The 23,553-nt window shown below is 50.0% G+C and overlaps 1 protein-coding gene across 4 annotated transcripts in view; it reads right to left on the bottom strand.

The window, feature by feature from the left end:
* Positions 1-23,553, bottom strand: part of INSC (INSC spindle orientation adaptor protein) — a 131,849-nt gene that overhangs the window by 20,164 nt on the left and 88,132 nt on the right. For all 4 annotated transcript variants that reach the window (XM_073808644.1, XM_033862585.2, XM_033862586.2 and 1 more), the window contains 3 exons: positions 22,555-22,680; positions 6,045-6,216; positions 1,861-2,039 (listed from right to left, as the gene is read on the bottom strand). In XM_073808644.1, coding sequence (XP_073664745.1) covers positions 1,861-2,039; positions 6,045-6,216; positions 22,555-22,680 — 477 coding nt within the window. The remainder of the gene's footprint in view (positions 1-1,860; positions 2,040-6,044; positions 6,217-22,554; positions 22,681-23,553) is intronic.

Below are 23,553 nucleotides of genomic sequence, written 5' to 3'. Positions count from 1 at the left end.
CAGAGTGAGCCCTCCAGTCCCATGTCCCACAGCCAAGGACAGTGACTGCAAAGGGCCAGCCCCCACCAGGCGTCAAGCAGCCAACAGCCAGCCCAGTGAGCCACCACTCCTGATCTCTTTGTACTCCATACCTTGTCTTTATGGGGCTTGTCCAACTAAGAAGTGAGAGATTGAACAGGAAAGGAAGTCTGGAACTCCATCAAGCAAGGCTTGGAAGACCAAACTGAAGATTTTGGATAATTCGCTATCTGTGCTCTTCCTTGCAACATCAAGTTTGAAAGATAATGATAGTCGTCACTTACTGAGGACTTAGCAGGGACAAAGCATTGTATCAGGTCCTTTACGTGTATTATCTCACTCGCCCTCACAAGGACACTGCAAGGTAGATGATAAAACCAACACCCAGGAGGCTGTGACTTCCCAAAGTCACCCAATTAATAAATGGCCCCAGACAAGGTTGACATTCAGTCTCTCTGACTCCATAGCTCCACTACCCCCTCTTCATTTTCAGAGATGGCAGCAGATAAGAGTCAAAGACCCAGGTCTATGTCAGGCCAGGACTCAGTGCTGGCTAGCTACTTGTCAACCAGATGATTTGGGGGATACTCTCTTGAACCTCAATACTCTTATCTGTAAAATGCAGCAGATATTATCAGCCTCACGATATTAGTAGAACCCTCCTATGCAAATGCTTATATACTAGAAATTCTCTCTGAATGGGAGTTTCTATGGTTGGCTGCCTTTCCACAGGTGATTCTAAAGACAAGAAAGAACTGATGGAGTGCCACCCTACTTCTTCCCTTTCACGTCCTAAACAAGCATTTATAGAATTTCGCCAAGGGTGCCAGCTCTGGGCTAGAGGCTGAAGAAATCCCGGGGAAGTATAGAACACAGACCATGCCCTCAGGGGGATAAACATGAAATAACTGGGAAGGAAGAAATATCATTGGAAAAGTCAACACTGCATTGTGAGGTGTGGCCTCCAAGAAAAGGATGATCCCGGGGAGCTGGGGCCGTCTGGGAAGGCTTTCCCAGAGTTGCTGGGGTAGGAGCTGGCACGTGAAGCTGGGGCAGCTTTGACTGGACGATGAGGCTGGACGAAAGGTGGAGCTGGGGAGCTGGGTTCCAGACAGGGATGAGCTGGGTTGGAGGCTGGAGGATCATCTAACACAGAGTTCAGGCACCTGGTTGAATTTACAGAGAACTAAAACCCACCAATCCACTGCCCCCACCTCTGGAAGAGAAATGGGAGGTTGAGTACAGCAGAGGTGGGACAGGATGGAATTCCATAACCTCAGAGCTCAAAGGCCATTGAAAACCCCCTCATTCAATGTTTTCAAACACATTTAGTAGTAAAATCCTTTTTCCCCAAACAAGACTTTACATGGAGCTCAAATATACAGAAAAAAAAAAACAACTGAGACTGATATAGGGGTTGAGGCCCAGAAGCAAGGCTCTGCTCCAAGACCCTGTTTCACAGAGGCAGAGAAAGGAAGAAACTCGCTGCAGGTATAATGTCAGACAGGCAGGTGCCCACACGGCTGGATACAGACCTTTGGAGGAGGTCCAGGGATCTTCCCATGGTACCTCTCTGCGTCTTAGGATGGACAGGTCTGGATGGAGATGGAGGAAGTCTCTCTAGTGGTTGGGATGGGAGAAGAGGGTGGGAATGGGCTTGTGGAGGTGCTCCAAGGGCAACAAGGTATGTCGAAAACATATTCCTTTACCTTCCCCCAGATTGCTACTAACAGGACCGACAGTGAGCTGCAGCCATGCTGCCCCCAGAACCTAAGCCCTGGCCTCCTGCCCTCTGACTTCACGCTTACAGGTTCTGGGCCTGGTTCCCCATGAGCTGCTCACCTGGTCCCGGGTGTAAGGCGTGTCTACTCTCTGCTTGTCGCTGCAGGCCTCCAGGAGGACGCGGATGGCCTTCAGCTGCAGGAGCATCTCACAGGCCATCGTGTCAAAGAAGGTGATGTTGGCAAGGGCCGCAGAGGCCAGCAGGAAGACTTCCCCAGACGAGGCCTCTTGGCACAGTTCTGGATGGTGAAGAGAAAGAAAACAGCTTCACTGCCGAGCGCTTTCATATCAGTTACCTCATTTGGTTTCCACAATAGCTCTGGGAGAAAATGTGGGCAGGTGTTATAATTCCCATTTTACAGATGAAGAAAGTAGTTACTGGAGAGGCAGATGTATCTTCCTACGTATGTAGCAGGGGTGGCATTTGAAACCTTTTGTGTGCTTCCTAATCACTCCATCCAACAGGTATTTACTGAGTGAACACTATGTACCCGGCACCCTGGTGTTTTGGGATGGGCTGGCGAACAAAACAAAAGGTCAGGTCTTTGCTCCTGTTAAGCTTACGTCCTACTAGCGGGCAAGACAAAAATGAATTTTTAAAAAGCTAATATAAATAACTGCAAACTGATAAATGTGAAGGAGGAAATAAACAAGTGCTAAGACGGAGAATAACTAGAGGCCCGTTGGGTGCGTAAGGAAGGTCTCCCTAAGAAAGTGACTTTACTGCTGAGACCTGAGGGGAAAAAAATGAAGCAGTCATGAGAATATTGTGAGGAACAGCATGCTGCAAGCCAAAGGAACAGAATGTACAAAGGCCCTGGTCAGGAAAGAGCTCCTAGTCTATGTGTGTGTCTCCAGCAGCGTACACTAGACCTGCTGAATTTGCCTTGAAGAGGCTGAAGTTAAAACATAAAAACACTACCTCTCCAGCTGCCATCAGCAAAGTTTCAGGATTTCCTTTTGGTCCCAGGAACAGGGTCACCTGGCTGCAGAAGAGTCCTACACCAAGCCTCTAAATGTCAGGCTCTTTCTCTCTGATCCTAGTGGCCATAACCCAATCCTAACCGTATCCCCCCACTTACCATCTGTAACTGTACTGAGGGTCTTTAAGGAGGAGAGGACCACCCCCAAACCCTGCATCCCTTCCCCACCTAATACATTCTCCCATGGGCTCCACATGACCTAGAATGGACTCCTGCCTTGGAGGAGGCATAAAAGGATCCATGGTGCTGCCCACCCAACCCAATGGACCTGACTTCTGACCCTCAGCTCCAACTTGACCGCTAATCAAGGTGCTTCCTGGGTCCAGGTCCCTCCTACTGACAGCACCTCTATGAAAATACAGGAAGAGAAGCCATACTCCAAGAAAACAGCCACAAGAGAGAAAGAAAGCTTTAGGGGCAGAGTTGAGCTGTGTTCTATCCTGATCTCTAGTTCTTGCTTCCAAAGAGTCTACTTCTAGGTTCTGGCATTAAACCTGGCAGCTCTTGGCACCTTCCAGTGCATGCAGTTTCTGGTTCCTGCCTTTATAGGGACAGAAAATAGCATTAGTTGAACCCCTGTAGTGTGTCTTACACAGTGCCATTAATTTCTGAGCACGCTTAGAGCAGAAAGTGGTCACCTTCATTTAGATGCAGAAGCTAAGACTCAGAGAAGCTGGTAGTAGCAGAAGCAGAAGCTGTACATTCTTGACCTCACTAACTCATTCCATCCTCACGACAACCCAATTTTTTATCACAGTTTTATTGATGAAGGAACAGAGAATTCAAATGTTAAATGATTTTCCCAAAATTGTGGAACTGAGGAATGATGCTAATTTGGGAGGGAGGGGGCTGGAATCAAACTGCTTGACTCCAAAGTCCCCACTCTTTCTACATTCCAGGCTGCCTCTTGTCTCTAGGCCTCTTTGCCTCATTCCCAGTGATGCTTCTGTAGATCTAGTTTCATTTCTATCAGGAGGGCAATGCCTGCTTCTGGGCAATGCTGCTCCCCACAGCCCAGGTATGACTATTAAAATACTTAGCATCTTGATCTAGCCACCCTGGGCTGGGGCAGCACATTAGCCAAGGAATTAAGAACTCTGATCTCCCCTTTCCAATGACTGCTTTATCCTCTGATTTGGGGGGAACCACTAGGGTCAGCCCTTCCACGCCATCTCCCTACGTCCAGGGTTTGAGGTAGGACCATACAACTCACAGCCCAATTTGTTGCAAGATTTCTTCTAGGTCCGAACACCCACCCTCATTCTTATGAGTCACCATTGCTGCCAACGCAGCAATTATTAACACAACCACCTAAGTGCCTTTTAATTTTAATGCACATTTATTTGAACTGCAGGCTGAATCACCTGGGATGTGTTAGGAAGATTAAATTGAGGATTCCAGTGACTCATTTATAAATGTTTCCAGGGAATGGCAAGAAATCGGAGGACTATTTCCCACCAAAGAACAGAGCCCTGGCTACCTGCCCAGAAGATAAATCCCATCTGCTGAGTCTCAGAAAAGACTCCACCACGCATCTTCATTAGGGTGAAATAAATAGGGAGACTCCTCTTCTCCAGGGAGAAATCCAGCCAGGGCAAAGTAAAATGGACATATGGCAATAATGAAAGGTTGTTTGGAATATATATGTTTTGATTTAGTATTTGCTATCATTTATAAACGGGGAGGTTTTCCATAAAACTTAGGATTTTTGTCTTTTTTTTAAATTGGCCTTTCCTACATGGCAACAATGAACTGGAATTTATCAGTGATTGCCCCTCTTTAGTCACTGCACGTGCTTTAAATTTCAATACAGGACTCAAATCTCCTTATTTTCTTCTTCCATCTGGCCTCTTCACCTCATTTATGTTTCCTGCCTAGCTCTGGCATATGACTGAGTACCACACTGCTGGCGTAAGTGAATCCTAACACTGTTATGTGGCCTTGAGAAAGTTCCTCAACCCCTCTGGGCCTAGGTTTCTTCTCTTATAGGGTGGGCATTAAACTTGATGGCCTCTTGCGTTCCCTCCAGCCAAGACTTTGAACAATTGGCTTCTGCATTTTCTCAAATTTGAATCAATGTAGATGTTGACAAGTTGATTTCTCCCAGCCTGGCCTGTGGATTGCCACGACCACAGTAACTAGAGTCAGCCATGAAAAATCAACTTAACTGATGCTTCCTGCGTGCAAAGTACTTGCAGATCTGAAAATTCTAGAGCTAGGAGGAACCTTGAGAGAAACAGGTCCTGACCCCTTGTTTCATATAATAGGAAAATTGTAAAGTGAGCTCTGCAATGTGACAGGGCAAAATCTCGCACAGCCTGCACAGGGCTGCCAGTCAAGAGCTTTCTGTTGGCTGGATTTATCAAAGACAGAAATCCAAGTCCAAGTGTTCTGACTCCAAGTTCACTGTTCTGTGCAGCTCCTAAATTTGTGCTATTCCAGATATTGCCAACCCTGCTTTGGTAAATCCGAGCACGAACCCTAAATTTTCTGATGAGATCAATTTTCATTCAGTTTCAATGAGATAAAGATAGAGAGAAAAGTGACAGAGAAAGGGATCGAAGTAGAAACCCAGAGCATTACCAGAACTTATCAAAGAAAGGATGTAGTTTGCAAAACAAGTTTCCTGAGGACTGTCATCCAGGTGAGTCCTCCTAGCTCCTGCGTGTTTGCAGGAAGATTGCATTCTAGATGTGGGGCTCTGATTCTCCTGCCAGGAGCACACAGGTCTGAACAGGGGACCCTAAAAGAGTCAAAGTTCTCAGGGCCCCAGGAAATGAGGCCAGTGGTGGGACTGAAAGCAGCAGGTGGTGGGGAACAGCTGCTCTCTGAGAAGCTGCTTGCCCCCAGTCATTGCTGCCACATTCGCTGGGTACCGGGTACCATAGACTGAGATTTCAGGAACAAAGCCCATCAGAATCTCTCTGGATAAGGATCTGAACCTCAACATTTGAGGCCCCACTCTTCCCTGGGGCTTGTCCTGTTCTCCTATTTGAAAGGCCAATTAATCTCAATCTGAACTCAATTCAAGGAGCTTCTTGGAGGGCTGCAAACATTTTAATAGAAGACTTGACAACAGAGCTCTTTAAGGCCTGACTCTGATACTTCAATGGTGGGATTTCAGCTAGTGTGATCTCTGTGCAGGAGATATGTGGGTGCGGTGAGGGGTGGGTGGACAGGGAGACCTTCCTGTCCTTCCTAAAGACAACTGTGACAAGGCCCTCCTCACCCAACAGTACCCGCCAGCCCCGGATGACTCACTAACGAGAGCTGTCACGATCTCCTCCATGCTCTCCAGGAAGCTGCTGAGGTGCTGGGTGAAGGGCAGGTGTGGGGAGGTGACTTGGGCGACCACAGCCGCAGCCTCAGCCCGCGTGGCTTCTGAGTGGCTGTCGTCAGTCAGGATGTCGGCCAAGCACAGAACGCCATCCACCTGCCGATGGAGAGAGGGCACAGCCCTGTGCATCCTGGGAGAGCACACGCTCAAGATAATAATGAGAGAGACTCACAGCCCAGCCTGGACCCCAGTGACTCTGGGGGCTTATCCTTTGGCTCCAAAGAGATCATTGACTTCCCGCGGCATCTTAGACAGTGGACATCAGCGGGCGTCCAGGGGCTAGGCCAGGGCATCCACCAGAGCGAATTGTAGTAGAAAGAACAATCTCTTAGAAATCTCACATCCCTGAGTTCACATCCTAGCTCCCTCTCGCTTGGTCACTCAGCCTCTTTGAGATTGTTTTCTCATCCACCAACAAGGTGTGAGGAGTTAAAGAGATGAAGCAGGTGATGCTGGATCCAGAAGTGATGCTTAACAATGTTGGCGCCCTCCTCCCCTCCTTGGGTCGGCAGCAGGCTGAGCTCATCAGCATCTTTCCTCCCGCATCTTGTCCTCCACCACCTTCCCCCCGTAGAGAGAGGGCTGCTCCCCTGGAGGCCTTGTTCTCTCTGCCCCCAGAGAGAAACAGACCTGGGCAGAGTGGAACCTGAATGCCAGATAAAGGCTGCAGCTTCCAGTTCTGCTCCAGTCGGACCTGCTCTTGGCCTAGTAACTCCTGCTTACTGAGTGCTTGCTATAGGCCAGCTACACTGTGCATGTGTTACTACACCATTAGTCCTCATAACAGCCTTCTGAGGGCAGTGCTGTTGTATACAGCGTATGTGTTATTATACCATTCATCCTTTTAATAAGCTTCTGAGGTCAGTGTTGTTATTATCTTCAATTTACAGATGAAGAAACTGAGACACAGAAAGGTTCATTGACTTACACAAGATGGCAGACTTTAAAAGCAGTTGGTCTGGGATTTGAACCACAGTGGTCTAGCCTCAAAGCCCACGGTTTTGAAGAGGCATCACACTGCCTTCTAAGACGTGACACCTGAACTCAGACCCCAGCTGCCAGCAAAGGTGAGCAGGTGAGATTTGTTTAGAGAAAAGGCAGTAACTTGCTAACGTTAGCTCAGCAGTGCCCCTACAGCCCTCCGACGCCCCAGGACATCCGCCTGCCTGGGGACCCTGCCACCAAGGGCCAAGGAGACCTTCCCTTGTGAGGGGTCGGAGTGGGGAGGGGCGAGGCAGGGAAAGAGCTGGGGTGAGGTGAGGTGGGGAGGGGCCTGCGCTGCTGCCCTACACCTGCCGAGGGCCGGCCTCCTGTCCCTGCTCCCTTACTTCCTGCCACTCAGCTTCGGCTGCTATCCAGAGGCTGCATTTTGTTTGACTAATTACCCCCACCATGTTCTGGGCCTCCCTTAAATGCTCTTGGGAGTCTTAGGTCCATTAATTGTGAAAGCGTTTGGCAATCTCAGACTCAAAAGAGACAAATGTGGAAACTGGAGCCCGGGGAAATATCCGCAATAAAACTCACCTGGATGTGCTTAATAAAAGAGCAAACAGGAGGCAGCAGCCCCTGCAGGACTGGGCTCGTGCCAGGTGTTTGACTAACAGGCCTCACCTGGGCCCAGGGAAGGACACGGGGGCTACTCTGGGCCTAGAAACAGGGAGCACCCCTCTTACTGCCAACCTAAGACGCCTCTGAGGCTTATCCGGTTCGTCCCCTTCCTCCTTCCAGCACCATCCAAGGCAGTAGCTAGGGAGCAACAGGGTCTCTAGTGGGGGAATGTCTCAGCCAATCCTATTCCCTAATCTCATCTTGGATGCAGACGGAGTTGCATCTCAGACCCAGTTGGGAACGGTGGTCAGACCCAAACCTCATCCCCAACGTCTGCTGGGAGATGGGCCAATCTGAATGCACCAGAGAGGCCAAGAGGTGGATGGTCCCGGAGGGTCTGTGCCCCTCAGGCCCTGCACACTAGGCATGCTTCCCAGCCCAGACTGCCACTCAGCAAACTCACTGAGCACAATCTTCCTGGGCACAGGCTGAGTGCCAGGCTTTGCGCTGGAGCAGTGGGGCAGGGACAAGTGACCCGTCCTCAAGTGACTATTGGACAATGTGACTTCTGGTGAGGATGCTCCGTGGGAGACCTCCCGGAAGCCACTCTGACTTACTGCCCACACCCCAGCTCGGGGAGGGTGGCCCTCCTCGGAGCTCATGTCCAGGCACATCTACTGTCATAACAGAATTTATCGCACTGGATGGCCATGTTTCTCCAAGTGGCATCTGTGGATGACACCAAATTCACTAAGAGTTTCTTCAAAACACATTCCTGGGCCTCACCCAGACCTATTCAACCAGGCTCTCTGGCAAGGCCTGGAATCTGCTTTTTAACAAGGTCTGAAGCCGACTTTATACACCAGCAATTTGGAGAAGCACCCTGGGATGTGATTCTCCACTTCCTTTTCTGTCTGGCTGTCTCTGACATCTTCCTGGAAGCTCTGCAAGCCTGGGGACCACAGCTTGTGCACCCGTGACTTCTCCAGGGCTTGCACATAGTAGGCTTTCAATAAAGGGGAAAAAATGCAAGAGAGAAAATGGGACCTAGGTGTGTCCTAAGTGAGGACACACTTTAGACGAGTGAAGGTAAAGAAGTGGCATTGCAGGTGGAGGGGATATCGTAAGCAAAGCCCACTATAGGAAGGGGCAGCTTTGGAGAACAGCCAGCTTGGGAACATGGACCCCAGGAAAGTGACCCTGGATTGTCATGTGGACCAACTGTCCAGGTCTCTGGCTCTGATGTCACTGACCGGCCACTTGGCCTCCTGCTAGCAAGCTGCCACCAGCCCAGATTGATCTCCGTATCCATCACCGTCTCAGCAACTCCAACCCAGTCCAGATTATCAAGCAGAAGCCCCTGAGGGGCCCTCCACCACAGGGCTCTGGGCCTACCAGTGCCTGAACCAATGCCTGCAGTGTCAGAATATGCACAGGCTCTGGAGTCACACCTACCTGGGTCTGAATCCTGCTGTCATATCTTACTAGCCAGACAATTTTTGGTACCTACTTTGAGCCTTTATATATAATGGGAAGAAAACTACCAACCCCAGAGGCTGCTGCAATCTGGAATTGTTAACTAAGAGAATGCAGGTACAGTGCTTGCCACATGGTGGTACCATCACGCCACCTTATCCCCCCCTGGCGGTTGCAGTCATCTCTCCTAGACTTGGGGCCCTGAATCCTAGCTCGCCTCACTTTGCCTGCCCCAGCTGAGGTCTCCCGACTGGGCTTCTCTCCAGGGCTCCTTTCTGCAGGCTCCTCTGGGCCTGAGACCCCATGGAGAACCTCAGCCCTGTAGGTTGGGGCCCACAAGTTTACCCCCTTGCTTGGACGACTTTGGGTCATGCAGCCCAGAACTAGAACTTCTAAAAGGTCAGTGACTCCTCTTTTAATACCTGACCAGGAACAATAAGATTAATAATTACAATTCCTGAGAAGGGAACAGAGAGAAAAAGTACCACCCATGCATCTCTAATGTTCAACAAACAGTAACTGAGCCCCTTATGGTGAGAGATGCTAAACTAGGCAGACTGATACAGAGATGAATCAGGAATAAAATAAGAGACAGAAAGACAGACACATAGAGAAACCAAAGGTGGGGGATGGAGGGAGAGATCATATGCTTAAAAGGATTGGGGAACTTGACTGGTACAAAACCCAGCCTGTCCATTCCTCTCTTATTTGACCCTTCTGAATCATCTCCCCCTGCTGAGAACTCTCTCTATCTAGGCCTCTCTCCTTCCTGGGCCTCCGCAATACCCACTTTTGGGCTCACCTCCTCCTAGCTAACTGCTTCTTTTTTTTTTTTTTTTTTTTTGCGGTACGTGGGCCTCTCCCGTTGCGGAGCACAGGCTCCGGACGCGCAGGCTCAGTGGCCATGGCTCACGGGCTCAGCCACTCCGTGGCATGCGGGATCTTCCCGGACCGGGGCACGAACCCGTGTACCCTGCATCGGCAGGCGGACTCTCAACCACTGCGCCACCAGGGAAGCCCCGCTGTTTCTTAGCCACAGGTTTTGCCATCAGCCCACTTTGTACCACCTCAGTCAATAACACCCAAACCCAAGTGGCCTCAATGACTCACTATGATGACCCCCTAGCCCTCCAGCCCTGACCTTCTTTCCCAAGATCCACATCTACATTTCCAGCCTGCTACTGGGTCTCTTGATGTTCGGTTCTAAAACGAATTTTCTGGGGCATTTCACAGGCATCTCAAGCCCAGTTCACTTCCGGCTGAACTGCTCACCTTCCCTGCCTTCCCTCCTCGCTCCCTCTCAGACCCAGGTGAGAAGTCACCTCCTCTGTGAACATGCACCTTCCTCCCCCAGACAGAGGGTCTCTGCTCTCCCAGCTGCCACACCGCTCTGGTGTGCCCACAACTAGAGCACTTATCGTGCTGGATCATCCTCCCCAGCTTACATGCCCATCCCTGCACTAGATCTGAGCTGCTCAGAGCAGCTCCTGTACTGAATCTTCTCTGGTCTCTAGTACCCAGCTGAGGCCTGACACACAGTGGTTAACTTGTGAAGTGTGGGCTGAATGATGAGGAAACAGAGGCACAGGGTGGGGAAGAGACTGCCCAGGCCACGAAGCAAGGTAACGCCAGGGCCGGGACTCCCATCCTGGTCTCCCCGCTCCTGGCCCTGTGGCTCCTCTGTGGGGCCTTTGGTGGGGCAACGTAGGTGAGAAGCCGGTGAGAGGGCCAGGTCAGTGAGGGCCGCTCAGCTCAGCTCCAGTGAGGGCCTGGGAGCAGCCCAGCCTGAGCCAGCTTCCTCCAACCCTGATCCCACTTCCTCCAACCCTGATCCCATTTCTGGAAAGTCTCCATCCCCAAACGCCCACTTCCCATCCTCAGTCATAAACTTAATGATGCCAAGAGAACAATCTAATCAAAGCACTTTCACATCCCTAAAGAAATTGCTGCTGGAAGCACTTAGAGGTAATTAGCTTTTACCTAGCGTGGAATGGGCCTGGGCAGAGGACAAGCTTTCCTCACGGGAGCGTGCTCACGTGTTGGTGAGGATGGTCTGGCCTGGTCACTACCTGGGCCGTAGGATCGATGCAACAGGAATCTGCTACAGAGGGAATGGGTGGGCTCGGAGAGTCTTACTGGGCAGTGGGAGAAGGAGTGTGGAAACCACGCAGTTGAGGAATCCAAGTGTACTGTAAACATCACGTCCAATTTATGAGCAATGTCCTCCTGCCGGTTTTTGGAAAAGCATCAGTGGTGGCTTTGATGTGAATATCAAAGGGACACTGGCTAGTATACAAAGGCCCATCATATATCAGTGGTGCTGGTCTGCTCCTTCCTAATTCCTTTTTGCATGTTTACTTTTTAGGGAAAGGCAGAGGAGTTGATTGTTGTAACACATAAACAGATTCATGGAAATGCAGTGATAACTCAGCCTCAGTGGGGGAGCATGAGCTAAAGACCCCCCACATTTCCTCCTTCACCTTTCTGTCCACTTGGACACCAAAAGCCTGAAGAAAAAAATAGAAGACAAGTGGGAACCACAAAGCAGTTGCAATCCTGCTCATGGATGGATCTGTCTGCCCAGAGTACAGCCGAAGGGAAAATTCAGGCACAGAGAGTGAAACAGGGTCGTGCCCAGGGAAGCAAAGACAAGTGTGGGCCAAGGGACAGGGCAAAACATTCGGTGGAATAAAGGAACCTACGAGCCAGAAACAGGATCTGATGAGGGCAAGGTTCAGGACAAATTCTGTGAACAATGTAAGGGGTTAAAGGCTCACTTTATAAAATGACGTATTTGTTCTAAGGAGTGGTGGTAGGGCTGGGAGCCCAGCAGAAAGCCACAGAAAGTGAAACGGGCCTTCAGGAGGATAACACTATCTTCCTCCCAAATGAACGCATCCAGACCCCACTCAACTTCTTTTGCTTTTTCAAACAAGAATCTTTGATTAAAAGCCAAATGTCAAAATAGACAAAAACAAATATGAATATGTAATAGGGAATGGAACAATGGATGGAAAGGATTATATAACCAGCTTGGCAGCAAAGTCAGTGAGGTGAGTTATTGAGGTGGAAAGAAATCAAGAATTAAATCACTTAAGAATATAAATGGAAAATAATTTCCCTGTCAAGCAAGTGATTTTCCTTAAAGCAGATTGTCGAAAAGATGCTCTGGAGGCATTGGGTAGTGGAAGGAGTGGAGTTTGTGAGAAGGTATCAAAAGGTCACTAGGAAAAAGTTCATTTCCCTTTGGGTGAGGGTCACTAGGCATCTGCTGATGTGAAAGTGCCAAGTTTTCAGCAAAGCGCTACTGGCACAGCTGGGGATCTGAACTGTGCCAATGGGCTTCTAGACCAGTGGTTATTTGCCTGGTTCTCAGATGATTAGAATCATATGGGGAAGTTTTAAAATACTAATGCCTGGGCTTCACCACCAGAAATTCTGATGTAATTGGTCTTGGGTGGAGTCTTGGCCTCAGTATTTTTAAAGACTCCTCAAGTGACTCTAATGGAGATCCTGGGTTAAGCACCTCTCTTCTAGAGGTAGCTGTGGTACAGTGGAAGTTGCACAAGCCTAGGAGTAAGAAAAACCTGGGTTCATAACTTAACTGTGCTACCTGCTGACTTGGTGAAATGAGCAAGTTACTCATCTTCTCTAAGCCTCAGTATTCGAATCCTTAAAATGATAATAGCCACTTAATGTAACAGTGAATAAAATATCAAAAGCATTCCCCCTGAAATCAGTAACAAGACAGAGGTAGCCTTTATGGCCACTCCTACTTAACATTTTACAGTGGCCCTAGCCAATGCAACAAGACAACAGAAAGAAATAAAAAGGTATAATGATTGCAAAAGAGAAACTGTCATAATTTATAGATCACATGATTGTGTACATGTGTACATGATCCAAACCTGTATAAAATCCAAAAGAATCTACACACCATTAAAATTAAAATTAATAAGTGGGGCTTCCCTGGTGGCGCAGTGGTTGAGAGTCCACCTGCCGATGCAGGGGACACGGGTTCGTGCCCCGGTCCAGGAAGATCCCACATGCCACGGAGCAGCTGGGCCCGTGAGCCATGGCCGCTGAGCCTGCGCGTCCGGAGCCTGTGCTCCGCAACAGGAGAGGCCACAACAGTGAGAGGCCCGCGTAAGGCAAAAAAAAAAAAAAAAAAAAAAAGTGAATTTAGCAAGATCATTAGACACAATATTCAAAATTGTATTTTCTATGTATTAAAAACAATTAGAAAATTAAAAATTTTAAATAACACTTACATTAGCATAAAAACATACCTAGAAATAAGTCTTAAAAAAGATATGCAAGATGTCGACACTAAAAACTTAAAACATCGCTGAAATTAAATACAGTCTATATAACTAGACAGGTACGCTGCATTTATTGACTGGAATACCCTATACTGTTTAAGAAGTCAATTATCCCAAAATTTATTTACAGATTTAAAGAAATGCCAATCAAAATCTTAAATTATATATAGAAATGTAAAGAACTTAGAATTACCAGGATAATCTTAAGCAAGAACAAAATTGGAGGATCTATACAACCAAATATTAAAATTTATTATAGACTGCAGGGACTCAGCCAGTGCCATGTTGGTACAAGGATGGGAAGAAAGATTAACTGAACAGAAAAATAGGCCAGAAACAGATTCATACCTGCGTCATCACTTTACCTACAACAAAAGCACCCCTTTAATTCAGTGGTGAAAAGATGGTCTTTTTGATAAATGGTGCTGGCTCAATGGGATATCATACGGAAAAACACTGAATCCTGAACACCCAAAAAATTTAATTTGAAATAGACCATTGACCTAAATGTGAAAAGTAAAATAATAAAGCTCCTAGAAGAAAATATAGGAGACTCTCTTCATGATTTGGGGGAACACAAACCTTTCTTAAATGGAGACAAGAAGCACTAACTACAAAAGAAAAGATCAATAAATTGGACTTTATCAAAGTTAATTTCTATCCATCAGAAGACACCATTAAAAGAATGAAAAAGCAAACCACGGACTGAGAATATGTACTCTCGATACATGTATCTGACAAAGGGTTTGTATGTAGAATATGTATTTTTGAAGCTTATAGATTGATAAGAAAAACAACTCATTTTTTTTTAATGGGCAAAAGTGTCAAACAGACATTTCACAGAAGATAACCGAATGGTCAATAAGGACATAGAAAAATCGCTCAAAATTATTACTTGTCAGGGAGATGAAAATTAAAACCATCATGAGAGATCGCTCTATGTCCAAGCAGGCCACAGGAAGGGCACTGCATGTCCAGCTATCACAAGGCTTCAAACTAATTATCTGTACTTTCTTTTTTTTTTTGGCCGTGCTGGGTGCGGTACATGGGATCCCCTGCACCCCTGCAGTGGAAGCACAGAGTCTTAAACACTGGACTGCCAGGGAAGACCCAAACTAATTATTTGTACTTTTATTTATTTACTTATTTATTTTGCGATACATGGGCCTTTCACTGCTGTGGCCTCTCCCGTTGCGGAGCACAGGCTCCGGACGCGCAGGCTCAGTGGCCATGGCTCACGGGCCCAGCCGCTCCGCGGCATGCGGGATCTTCCCGGACCGGCCACGAACCCGTGTCCCCTGCGTTGGCAAGCGGGCTCTCAACCACTGCGCCACCAGGGAAGCCCATATTTGTACTTTTAAAGTAGCCCAAGGGAGAATGAAACACTTCTTTGGAAACTGTGTGTTCATTATCTGTGTGGGTCTTTTCATTGCCCTTCTTTCTCTTGTCCTATAAGTCTCTTCCTCTTTCTCATCATTCTTTGCTCTCCTCGTCTCCGTCTCTGTGTGTGTGACCAAAGGACCCACCACCTGCTGTCAAGGGATGGCGGCTGCTGGTTCCTGTGCCTCTGTGCTTTGAGGGCTGGCCTGCTCTGTGCTGTTGGTGCCAGGCTGTTCCCAGGAAATGGGCCCTCCCTCATTAAATTCTGCCCCGAAACCTGCACATTCTATCTTCCCTCAATCTCCTCACTGTCTCCCCTCCCTGCTATAGCAACTTCCTTTCCCCTGCTGGCCTCCTAGCTGGCACTGGCCCTACTCCAGAAGCCAAAGGGAAGCCAGTGCTGATGTTGCAGGCCCCACCTCTGCACCCCGTCCAGTGCCCTGAGCAGCCCTGGCTTCCTTCCCTGCGGCACAGCGTCCCTTCTCCCCAACACAAGAGGCGTGGCCGGGCTGCAGCTGTTGCTCTTTTCCACCAGGTGGCGCTGTTGCACAGCGCATGGGGACCCGAGGCCCGGCTGAGCTGAGCCTTCGCCCGCTGCTGCATTTAGGACTGAGGCTGCCCTCTCCAAACTCGGGTTTGGAGTGCAGCACAGCCCCGGAGCCAGCAGGGCCTTCCTTCAGTCTGGACGATACTGGACCCTAATCTCTAAGTGAATCTCACAGGGAGAGGAGGGGGGAGGGGGGCAGAGTGCCTAATTCTGTTCTCTCCTCTTCACATCCTGGCCTCCCTCAAGTCCCCCCACCCATACCCTCAAGGCAGATGGAAGGCGTTGGGAGATGTGGCAGGTGGGGAAGGGAATGAGCCACATCCCCTCTAGAAAGCCCCTTTGCAGGTCTGAGGAAGGTGACAGTGTCAGTCCCCACTTCTGTCTGCCTGTCCACAGTCACAGCACCGACAGCTGACCTGGCACCCTCGGGTTCTCTGCACAGTCCGCCATCCAGGGCAGTTGAAGGCCCACACCTGGGGGCATGAGAGCTGGCGGAAGCTGATAAGGGTAGGTGGGTTGAGCCCCAAAGAAGGGTGAGGAGACATCTGGATCTCATTCCGAGGCATTTTCTCTCTCCCTCTCTCTAGGAACTACTACAAGGTAAAGAAGGCGCTTCAAGTCAGATTAAGCAGAGTTCTTGCCTGGCATCCATAGGTCCTCTCTCCCCACCCAGCCTCACTTACTTATTTAGAACTGACTCCATGAAGATAAAGTAGCTGCCTCGCTCTGGAGTCTGCACACGATGGTCCTTTTCGGCTAATGGGGTGGGGGGCATAGCAAACTGAACCTAGAAGCAAAAATGGGGTTCTCAGCCCCAGGCTCTGCCTCTGCCACTGTCTCTATGCCTTCCAGCCTCAACTTCCCCTTCTGTAAAATGGGCATGACCATCTCTCCCTGCCTTCCTTGCAAAATGATCGTTTGAACCAAATGAGCAAAAGGATGAGAAAAACCGGTTTACTTTTTTTGCAGATTTGACTTATTTCTGACCATCTGCAGCCCTACAAGGGGCAAGCAGTGGAGAGAAAGTCCTGTAAAGCAGCAGCTAGAGAGACAGAGCCTCCCCACCATCCCCCAGAACCCGCTCCCTCCCACCCAGGGTCTCTGGGTCCAGGCCTCCCTGTCTGCAGCCTGGCCCTTCAGATGTCAGGGCATCTCAATCCCAAGAAACGGGGATGAGGTGAGAGAGCTGCCTGGAGACAGGCAGCAATTTCTCCATTCCTCGCCACTGACGCTTTCCTTCTCAGACTTGAAGTTGAGCCCTCCTCCCCTCCCCGCTGCTCATCATTAATTTCTCCATCGATTTTCATTAAGCTCTCCTCTTGGCTCCAACACAGGATGAATTCCTTATTTGAAAAAATGAAATAAGAGGGAGGGGGTGGGAATAAAAAAAATCTCTTTTGAAAGCAAGATTGTCTCTGGTCTCAAGTCTGGAAGAGGCAATTACTAGAACCGTCTTGGAGGTTGTCTGAGGCTGTCTGAGCATTGGGTTTGGAATGCCCCCCACCCCTTACGGCCCTAGATTCTAGGTTCCTGCCCAGCCGCTCCCTGGACCCCAGTCCCCAGTCCAGCTCTAGTCCCCAGCCCCCCCCCCCATCCTGGCCCCTGGCTCTGTCCAACATTGACTGCTGCAACAATAGTGCCCTGATGGTCCCATTACCCACTCAGAACAACCTGGAACTCTGCCAGGGCCATGGCAAAATCCCAGGACTGAGGCTTTCTGGGAGCATTGCAGGATTTTCCCCAGACCAACCCGAAAATGTGAAGACAAACAGGCCAGGAAAGAGGGAAGGGAAACAGACACAGGCGATTTCTTCCTCCAAGCAGGCCCCACCTGCATTGCTGCATCACATCATCATGGCAGCCCCACGGAGGAGGTGGCGTCCCGTTTTATAAAGAGAAAACCAAGGTTCAGAGAGGACTCACTTTCTAGCCCCCTCTCAACCTCCCCCAAAACCAGCAGTTCTCACCCTTGGTAATGCCAGTCCACCTTCCCAGCTCTACTCTGCCCCAAGGCTGCCCTGACCAGTCCAGGTGGGCTAGGTCACCTGGCCACCAGACAGAGTTGGGTCCATCTGCTCTCACTGGGCTGTGTGGCTCTGAAGCCCTCACTCCCTCTTTGGCCCTGATTTTCTTCATCCCATCTTCTCCAAAGTGGGTCTCAGAGAACACTGCCTCCTCTTCTGGGCTCCCCCAACTCACTGAGCACGGAGTTCCTAAAAGACTTAGAGCCCCACTGGCCTACCAGCCAGCTGTGGAGTCCCTCTGCCGAGGCCACTTTCCCCTGGCCTGCCTGGGAGCTCCACCTTGGTCCTCGGGGCCCAGCTCCACTGCTTCCTTGCTGCTGCGTTCACCAGCACCCCAGGCACAGGTGGTACCACCAGCCTGCAGCTTCTGATAGCCATGGGGCTACCACTTGGCCAGCTCATGTGGGAGACAGGGAACACAGCTGCCTGTCTCTCCTCCCAGAGCCCAGCGCAGGGGCTGGGGAATGAGGGGTGACTCTCTGCTGAGGACACAGGATAGACTTCCTGAAACTCACTGCCCTGGCAGGAGCACGATGGTGAGAGGCTGTGGGCAGGATGAACCACACCTCTGAAAAGAAAGCGTGGAGACTTGAAAGACCCTTCAGGCACCTCTGCAGAGGCCTTTGCTATGTCTTGACATCTCGCTGCTCCAAACCTGCTCGGGGAATATCCACGTCTGCCCTCTTCCCGGACCAGTACCCAGAGCCTGGTTCCCTGGGAGCCATTGCCCTGCAGTCCCCACCTCAGAAGGGCCAGCTCTTCCCAGGGTCACAGAGTATAAAGAACATGGGCTTTAGAAACCAGCCAGACGTGGGTTTGAATCCAAACTACACATTCATGAGCTGAGGGAACATGATCTCTGAGCCTCAGTTTCCTCACCTGTAAAATGGAAAGGTTGTAGGGACTCGTGCTCCAGCCCCACTGACTTCTCCACACTGTGCCCTGGGCAGCATCTTTGGTCACGCTATCCCCTCCTGCTGGCATGCCAGAGCTCTCTTCTCCACCAGACCATCATCTTCTTCAGGTCACTCATATTCAAAACCCCGGCAACTGGCATCACACCCGCCAAAATCAGAATAGCTACCATTTATTCAGCGCCTCGTGGGCGCCAGGCACCAGGTTACTGCAATCTATTTATCTCTGACAGCCCTAGGAGGTAGATTTCATCATGCGCATTTGATTGATGAAGAAACCACACCTCTGAGAAGTTAAGTAACTTGCCCGGGGAAACGTGTCCAAGTTCGTAGGTGGGAAAGCCTGGATTCCCATACAGAAGAGCCTGACTCTCAAAGGCCACAGTTTTCCCGGAGCTGGGCTGCTTCACAACAAATGTGTGATGACGGAATGAATTAGTAGCGTGATGAGATGGTGAGGGACTGAGTGAGCAGGCAAGGAAACGAGTGAGTTGAAAGTAAGTGAACGACTGGATGACACAGAAAGAAGAAACAGGTGACTGGGTGAATCTATGGCCCCTCGAATGCTCCAAGCCCAACAGAGCTCGGGCATCACGCAGCAGGACCAAGGACGGATGGGCTGTCTGGTGACCTGACTAGACTCATACTCCGCAGGGGTCTGTGGGTGATTTAATGAACCACTTTAAGGTTGGAGGGAAGCGGTGGTGGGTAGCCGCATGACAGAAATGGACTTTAACCAAATCCAGCACATTTCTTGCTGCCAATTAATTACGGGAGTCTCAGGGAGGAGGCTAGGCCAGGAAATCAGGGGGAGGCTGGGACTTTGACATTATCTAAAGAGGGCATGAACTGTGCCGGGTGAGTGGGCAGCAGGCGAAAGCCCCAGGGCACCTGCGTCCCACCTCGCCTCTGCCTTGCCTGTCGTGCTGCGGCTTCTGCGAATCAGCCTGTCCCCGGATTTCTTCACCTTCCGTCCTAAACGTGGACAACGGGTGACCTCACCAGAGCATCTGAGGCCAGCGCTCAGCAGCCGGATCACAGAGCCCATGTGGGCAGGACCTGGGGGAGGGACAGGGGATCCAGGCCCTCCTGGGTGTCTCTAGAACATCTCACAGCTTTGGAAGCAACATGACGTGGAGGAAAAGAGCATGGACCTTAGCCTCACGTATTGGAGTTGAGTCCTGGGTTGGCATAATGGTTCACAGCCCAGGCTGACTCTGGCTCAGCAGAGCTGGGATTAAATGATCGCCAGGCCATCTATTAGCTGTGTGCGCTTGAGCAAGTTGCTTCACTTCTCTGAGTCTCCCTTCCTTCTACAAACCACATGGATGATAACAGCACCAATGGATTAACGATTAAGTGACACCATGAAAGATGGGGTTTAACAAAGTGCTTGTCCAAAGCAAGTATTCGATAAATGTTATTATCCTTTTAGTCACTGTCATGATGTCCTTATTACCTGATAGAATAGGGGTCGATAAACATTTTCTGTAGAGGACCAGATAGTAAATGTTTTTGACTTTGTGGGCCTCATGGTCTCTTGCAATTATCTAATTATGCTGTTGTAGAGAAAAAGCAGACATAGAGAACACCTAAACAAAGGAGCCTGGCAGTGATCCATTAAAACTTTATGGATCAAAAATTTGAATTTCACATAATTTTCATGTGACACAAAATGTTCTTCTGATATTTTTACAGCCATTTAAAAATGAAAAAAAAATTCTTAACTCATGGGCTGTACGTGCCAAAAACAAGACAGCAGGATGACTTCGGCCCACAGGCTATAACTTGCCACCCCCTGAGCTAAAACGTAAGCTCTAAGAGGACCAGGGGTTTTGTCTGTTACGTCACTTCACATCTCTGGGCCTCGGTTTCTTTGTCTGTATAATGGGGATGCTTGCACACTCAAGGCAGATATCAAATGGAATCAGGCTGCCTGTGAAGACACTTGGCAAGCTCTGTGACTGCAGAGCTGTAGTAGCTGTTTCCGACCACACGGGGGCTCCTTTCTGACAAGACTCCCTCCTGCTCACTGCCGGGCACAGAGTTATTTCAGAAGTATCTGCGTGTGGAAAGTAATCTGACCTGGAGGAGGGGAAAGCCCAGAGACGGTGACTTTCTCCTGTGCGAGTTGGGGGCGGGAGAATTAGGACTTTGGCCAGAAAGAGCAAGGTGGTCCGGGTTTAGCGGCAGGGATTTTTTTTGGCAGTCTGAGAGTATCCATTAAACCAGTGAGTCAGTGAGGTCGACTGGGCATTAGACAAGCAGACGGGGTCCAAATCCTGGCTCCAAAACTTACTCTGTGATTTTAGGTGAGTCACTTACACTGGCTGAGACTCAATTCCTCGTCTTCAAGGTGAAGATATGAATCGTGCTCACCTCACGAGGTTCTGGTGGGTTAATGAAGGGAATGCGTGTAAGGGGCTAGCTCAGCACGGGGCGCTTAGTAAGCCCTCAGGCGCTGAGTGTCCCCCGTCCTCTTGCTCGGTGGGTAGGGGCTGGCTCCCAGGCCGGTGGCCCACCTGGCCTGGGAAAGACGCATTGGCGCCCTCTGGCGTTGGAGCCCCGCGGGAGAAATTGCCTCCACAGCCTTCCCAGCTGCACAGGTTTTCACTCTGAGCAAAGAAAGTCCTGCTGTCTTTCTTCCCTGGATTGAGGTTTCCCTGCTGCTCTGCAAACTCTCTAAAGCCAAGAAATGTACTGCTTTTGGAGAACTGGTGATTCTAGTCCCTTCTGCCTTTTCCTCCCCTTCTTCCTGCCAACCAGCATGAAAGAAGATGAGAAACAAACACGTATGGCCATTTCCCGCTGTCTAAGGAAGAAGATTTTATGGGAGAAGAGAGGATTATTCAGCACATGAAGCTGGAAATGCTCGATGCATTTACTTCATGGAGTCTGTGTGTCTCGCCACTGCCTCTCTCCTCCATTTTATCACCTAAGCAAGCACACACAAAGGCTTCTGACCCCATGGGAAGGGGGCACCCTGTCCAGAGGGCTGGCACTAGCTCCTTCACCACTTTGCTGTGTAACCTCAGACAAATTACTTCCCCATTCTGAGCCATAGCCTTCTCATCTGTAAACTGAGCAGATTTCCCATGCACCCTCCATCCTCAGCTAAAAGCACCTCAGAGCCTGTGATCCTGGGACTCTGTCCCATAACCTGAGCAGATTTAGAAAGAAGCAGGGTAGAATGTAAAATGACCATCTGTCTAGGAGTCCGGACCAAAGTAAAGAAACTGAGGGTAGGGTGGAGGTTTTCTGGGCAGCCAGGACCAGACTGCGGGAAATGGATGCAGAGGAAGGGGAGAAGTTTGCTGTCCCATCCCCATTTAGACCAGTCACGAGAACAGACTCGAGGTAACTACCCCTCACCCTGCAGGCACCACAATTGTCACCAGGTCATACCAGGCCTTTCTATCTCTCTTCCATTAAAAAAAATCAGCATCTTTCCTTGAAATGTGGTTGAGAAATCCCCAAGTGTCGGCACTAGCCTCCCAACCCTCCTGCTAACATCCCTGAGGACCCAGCTGCAGGCGCAGACCCACTCAGGCAGAAGTGTTGAAGCAGCCTCAGCCCTACAAGCTGGGGTAATTGGGAGGTGGTAGCTGGAATCGGTCACGTTGCCCTAGGTTGGCCTGGAGCTAGGCACCTGGGACTGTCAAGTCATCACCTGCCCTCCAATCTTGGCCACCTCCAGTGGTGTTGACCCATCATGTGCTTGGACTCCAGTTTCCCTTTCCCTTACCCAAGCCCTCTTTGGGTGGAGCCCACCTGCTTGCCCAGGCACCCATGCCCACCCTGCTCATGCCTATCCTGTCCCCGGAGGAGCTGGATCCTCTTCCTTCTGCTGGGGTCCTGCCACGAGAGAAGGACCAACCGCCCTTAACCTCGACACCCCTCCCCACCTGACTTGCCTGCCTCCTGCTGTGTTCCCCCCCACCTCCCACCCTGCCCCGCCAACCAGGCTCTGTTGGCCACTCCACCCAGGAAGTGCTGAGTGTCTCTCTGGACCCTGCCTTTCCCGCTGAGCTCCTCAGTCTCGGCCCCCTTCATGTCTTCATCGACCACAGTCAAGATCCCAGCAGCCCCACATGAATGATGCCTGGGAACAGGAGGGACTCGGGACTTGCTCTTGCCAGACGTCCACCAGGAGGTCGCTCTCCCCATTCACCCACCTGCTCAGGGACCTCAGGCCCCGCCCAGCCAGCCAGCTGCACCCTTACCTTCTCCAGCTGGTGGACACCCTCCTCCACGCAGCAGATGGAGGCCAGCGTGCGGAGCGCCTGGGGGTACAAGCACCGGAAACTGTCCTGCCGGCAGACCTTGAAGAGCGCCACGACCCCACCCTCCTGCCAAGAAAAAGAAAATGTCACATGAACTCACCGTGTGACCTCTCCAGGGGCCGACTCAAGAATTACTGATACCCCTCACTCAGCAGGTGTGTTTTGGGGTCTGTAGGGTGGCAGAATAGCCACCCCAAAATATGCTGCTTTAGTGTAAAGATTATTTTGAGCTGAAGGCAATTAAGAAGAAGCAGATACAAAATAAGATCTCTGTCCTCTCCCTATTTGACTAAAAGCAGGACATAAATTTAAAAAGATTATACCCCCTCTCCCCTCTCTACTAGGAAGAACAAGAGTTAATCGCTGGAGACAATATTAGACCCTTATCAGCCTGGATTTGGAACCAGAGGAATCCACATAGCAGACTTCAGTCTTTATCTACTATTAGTTTCCCATCTATGTGTCTTCCCACAATTTGCCACCCCTAGAGAGTCAACGTTCTCTTCCTTTGTCTTACCACTTCTCTAAAAATATACCGTTCCTTTGCTAAGATGCTACGTTAAGCCCAAGTTCTAACCAAACCTTTGAGTTACTCATCTCTGACCATTCCCATGCATAAGTACAGTGCAAGTGCTAATAAACCTGTTTTTTTTTTTTTATTTTGTTAATCTGGCTTTTGTCAGCCCAATTTACAGGGCCCCAGCCAGAGAACCCAGGAGTGTAGTAGTAAAAAAGAATGTTTCCTCCCCTCTGGTTTCTATACACACACACACACACACACACACACACACACTCCCAAGCTCCCACATGTGTTACAGTGAAATGCCACCTCCAGGAATAATGTCACTCTTGGTAATCTAAACTGGAGGCGAGGGGCCAGGGCAGGCACACGTGCTGGGGCCAGGCTCAACCCCAGGTAACACGGCTCCCAGACTCCTG

Source organism: Tursiops truncatus, chromosome 8, assembly GCF_011762595.2.
Source record: "Tursiops truncatus isolate mTurTru1 chromosome 8, mTurTru1.mat.Y, whole genome shotgun sequence".
Classification (NCBI taxonomy): Eukaryota; Metazoa; Chordata; class Mammalia; order Artiodactyla; family Delphinidae; genus Tursiops; species Tursiops truncatus.
Note: the sequence above shows the minus strand (reverse complement) of the source record. Positions and strands in the feature narration are given on the sequence as shown.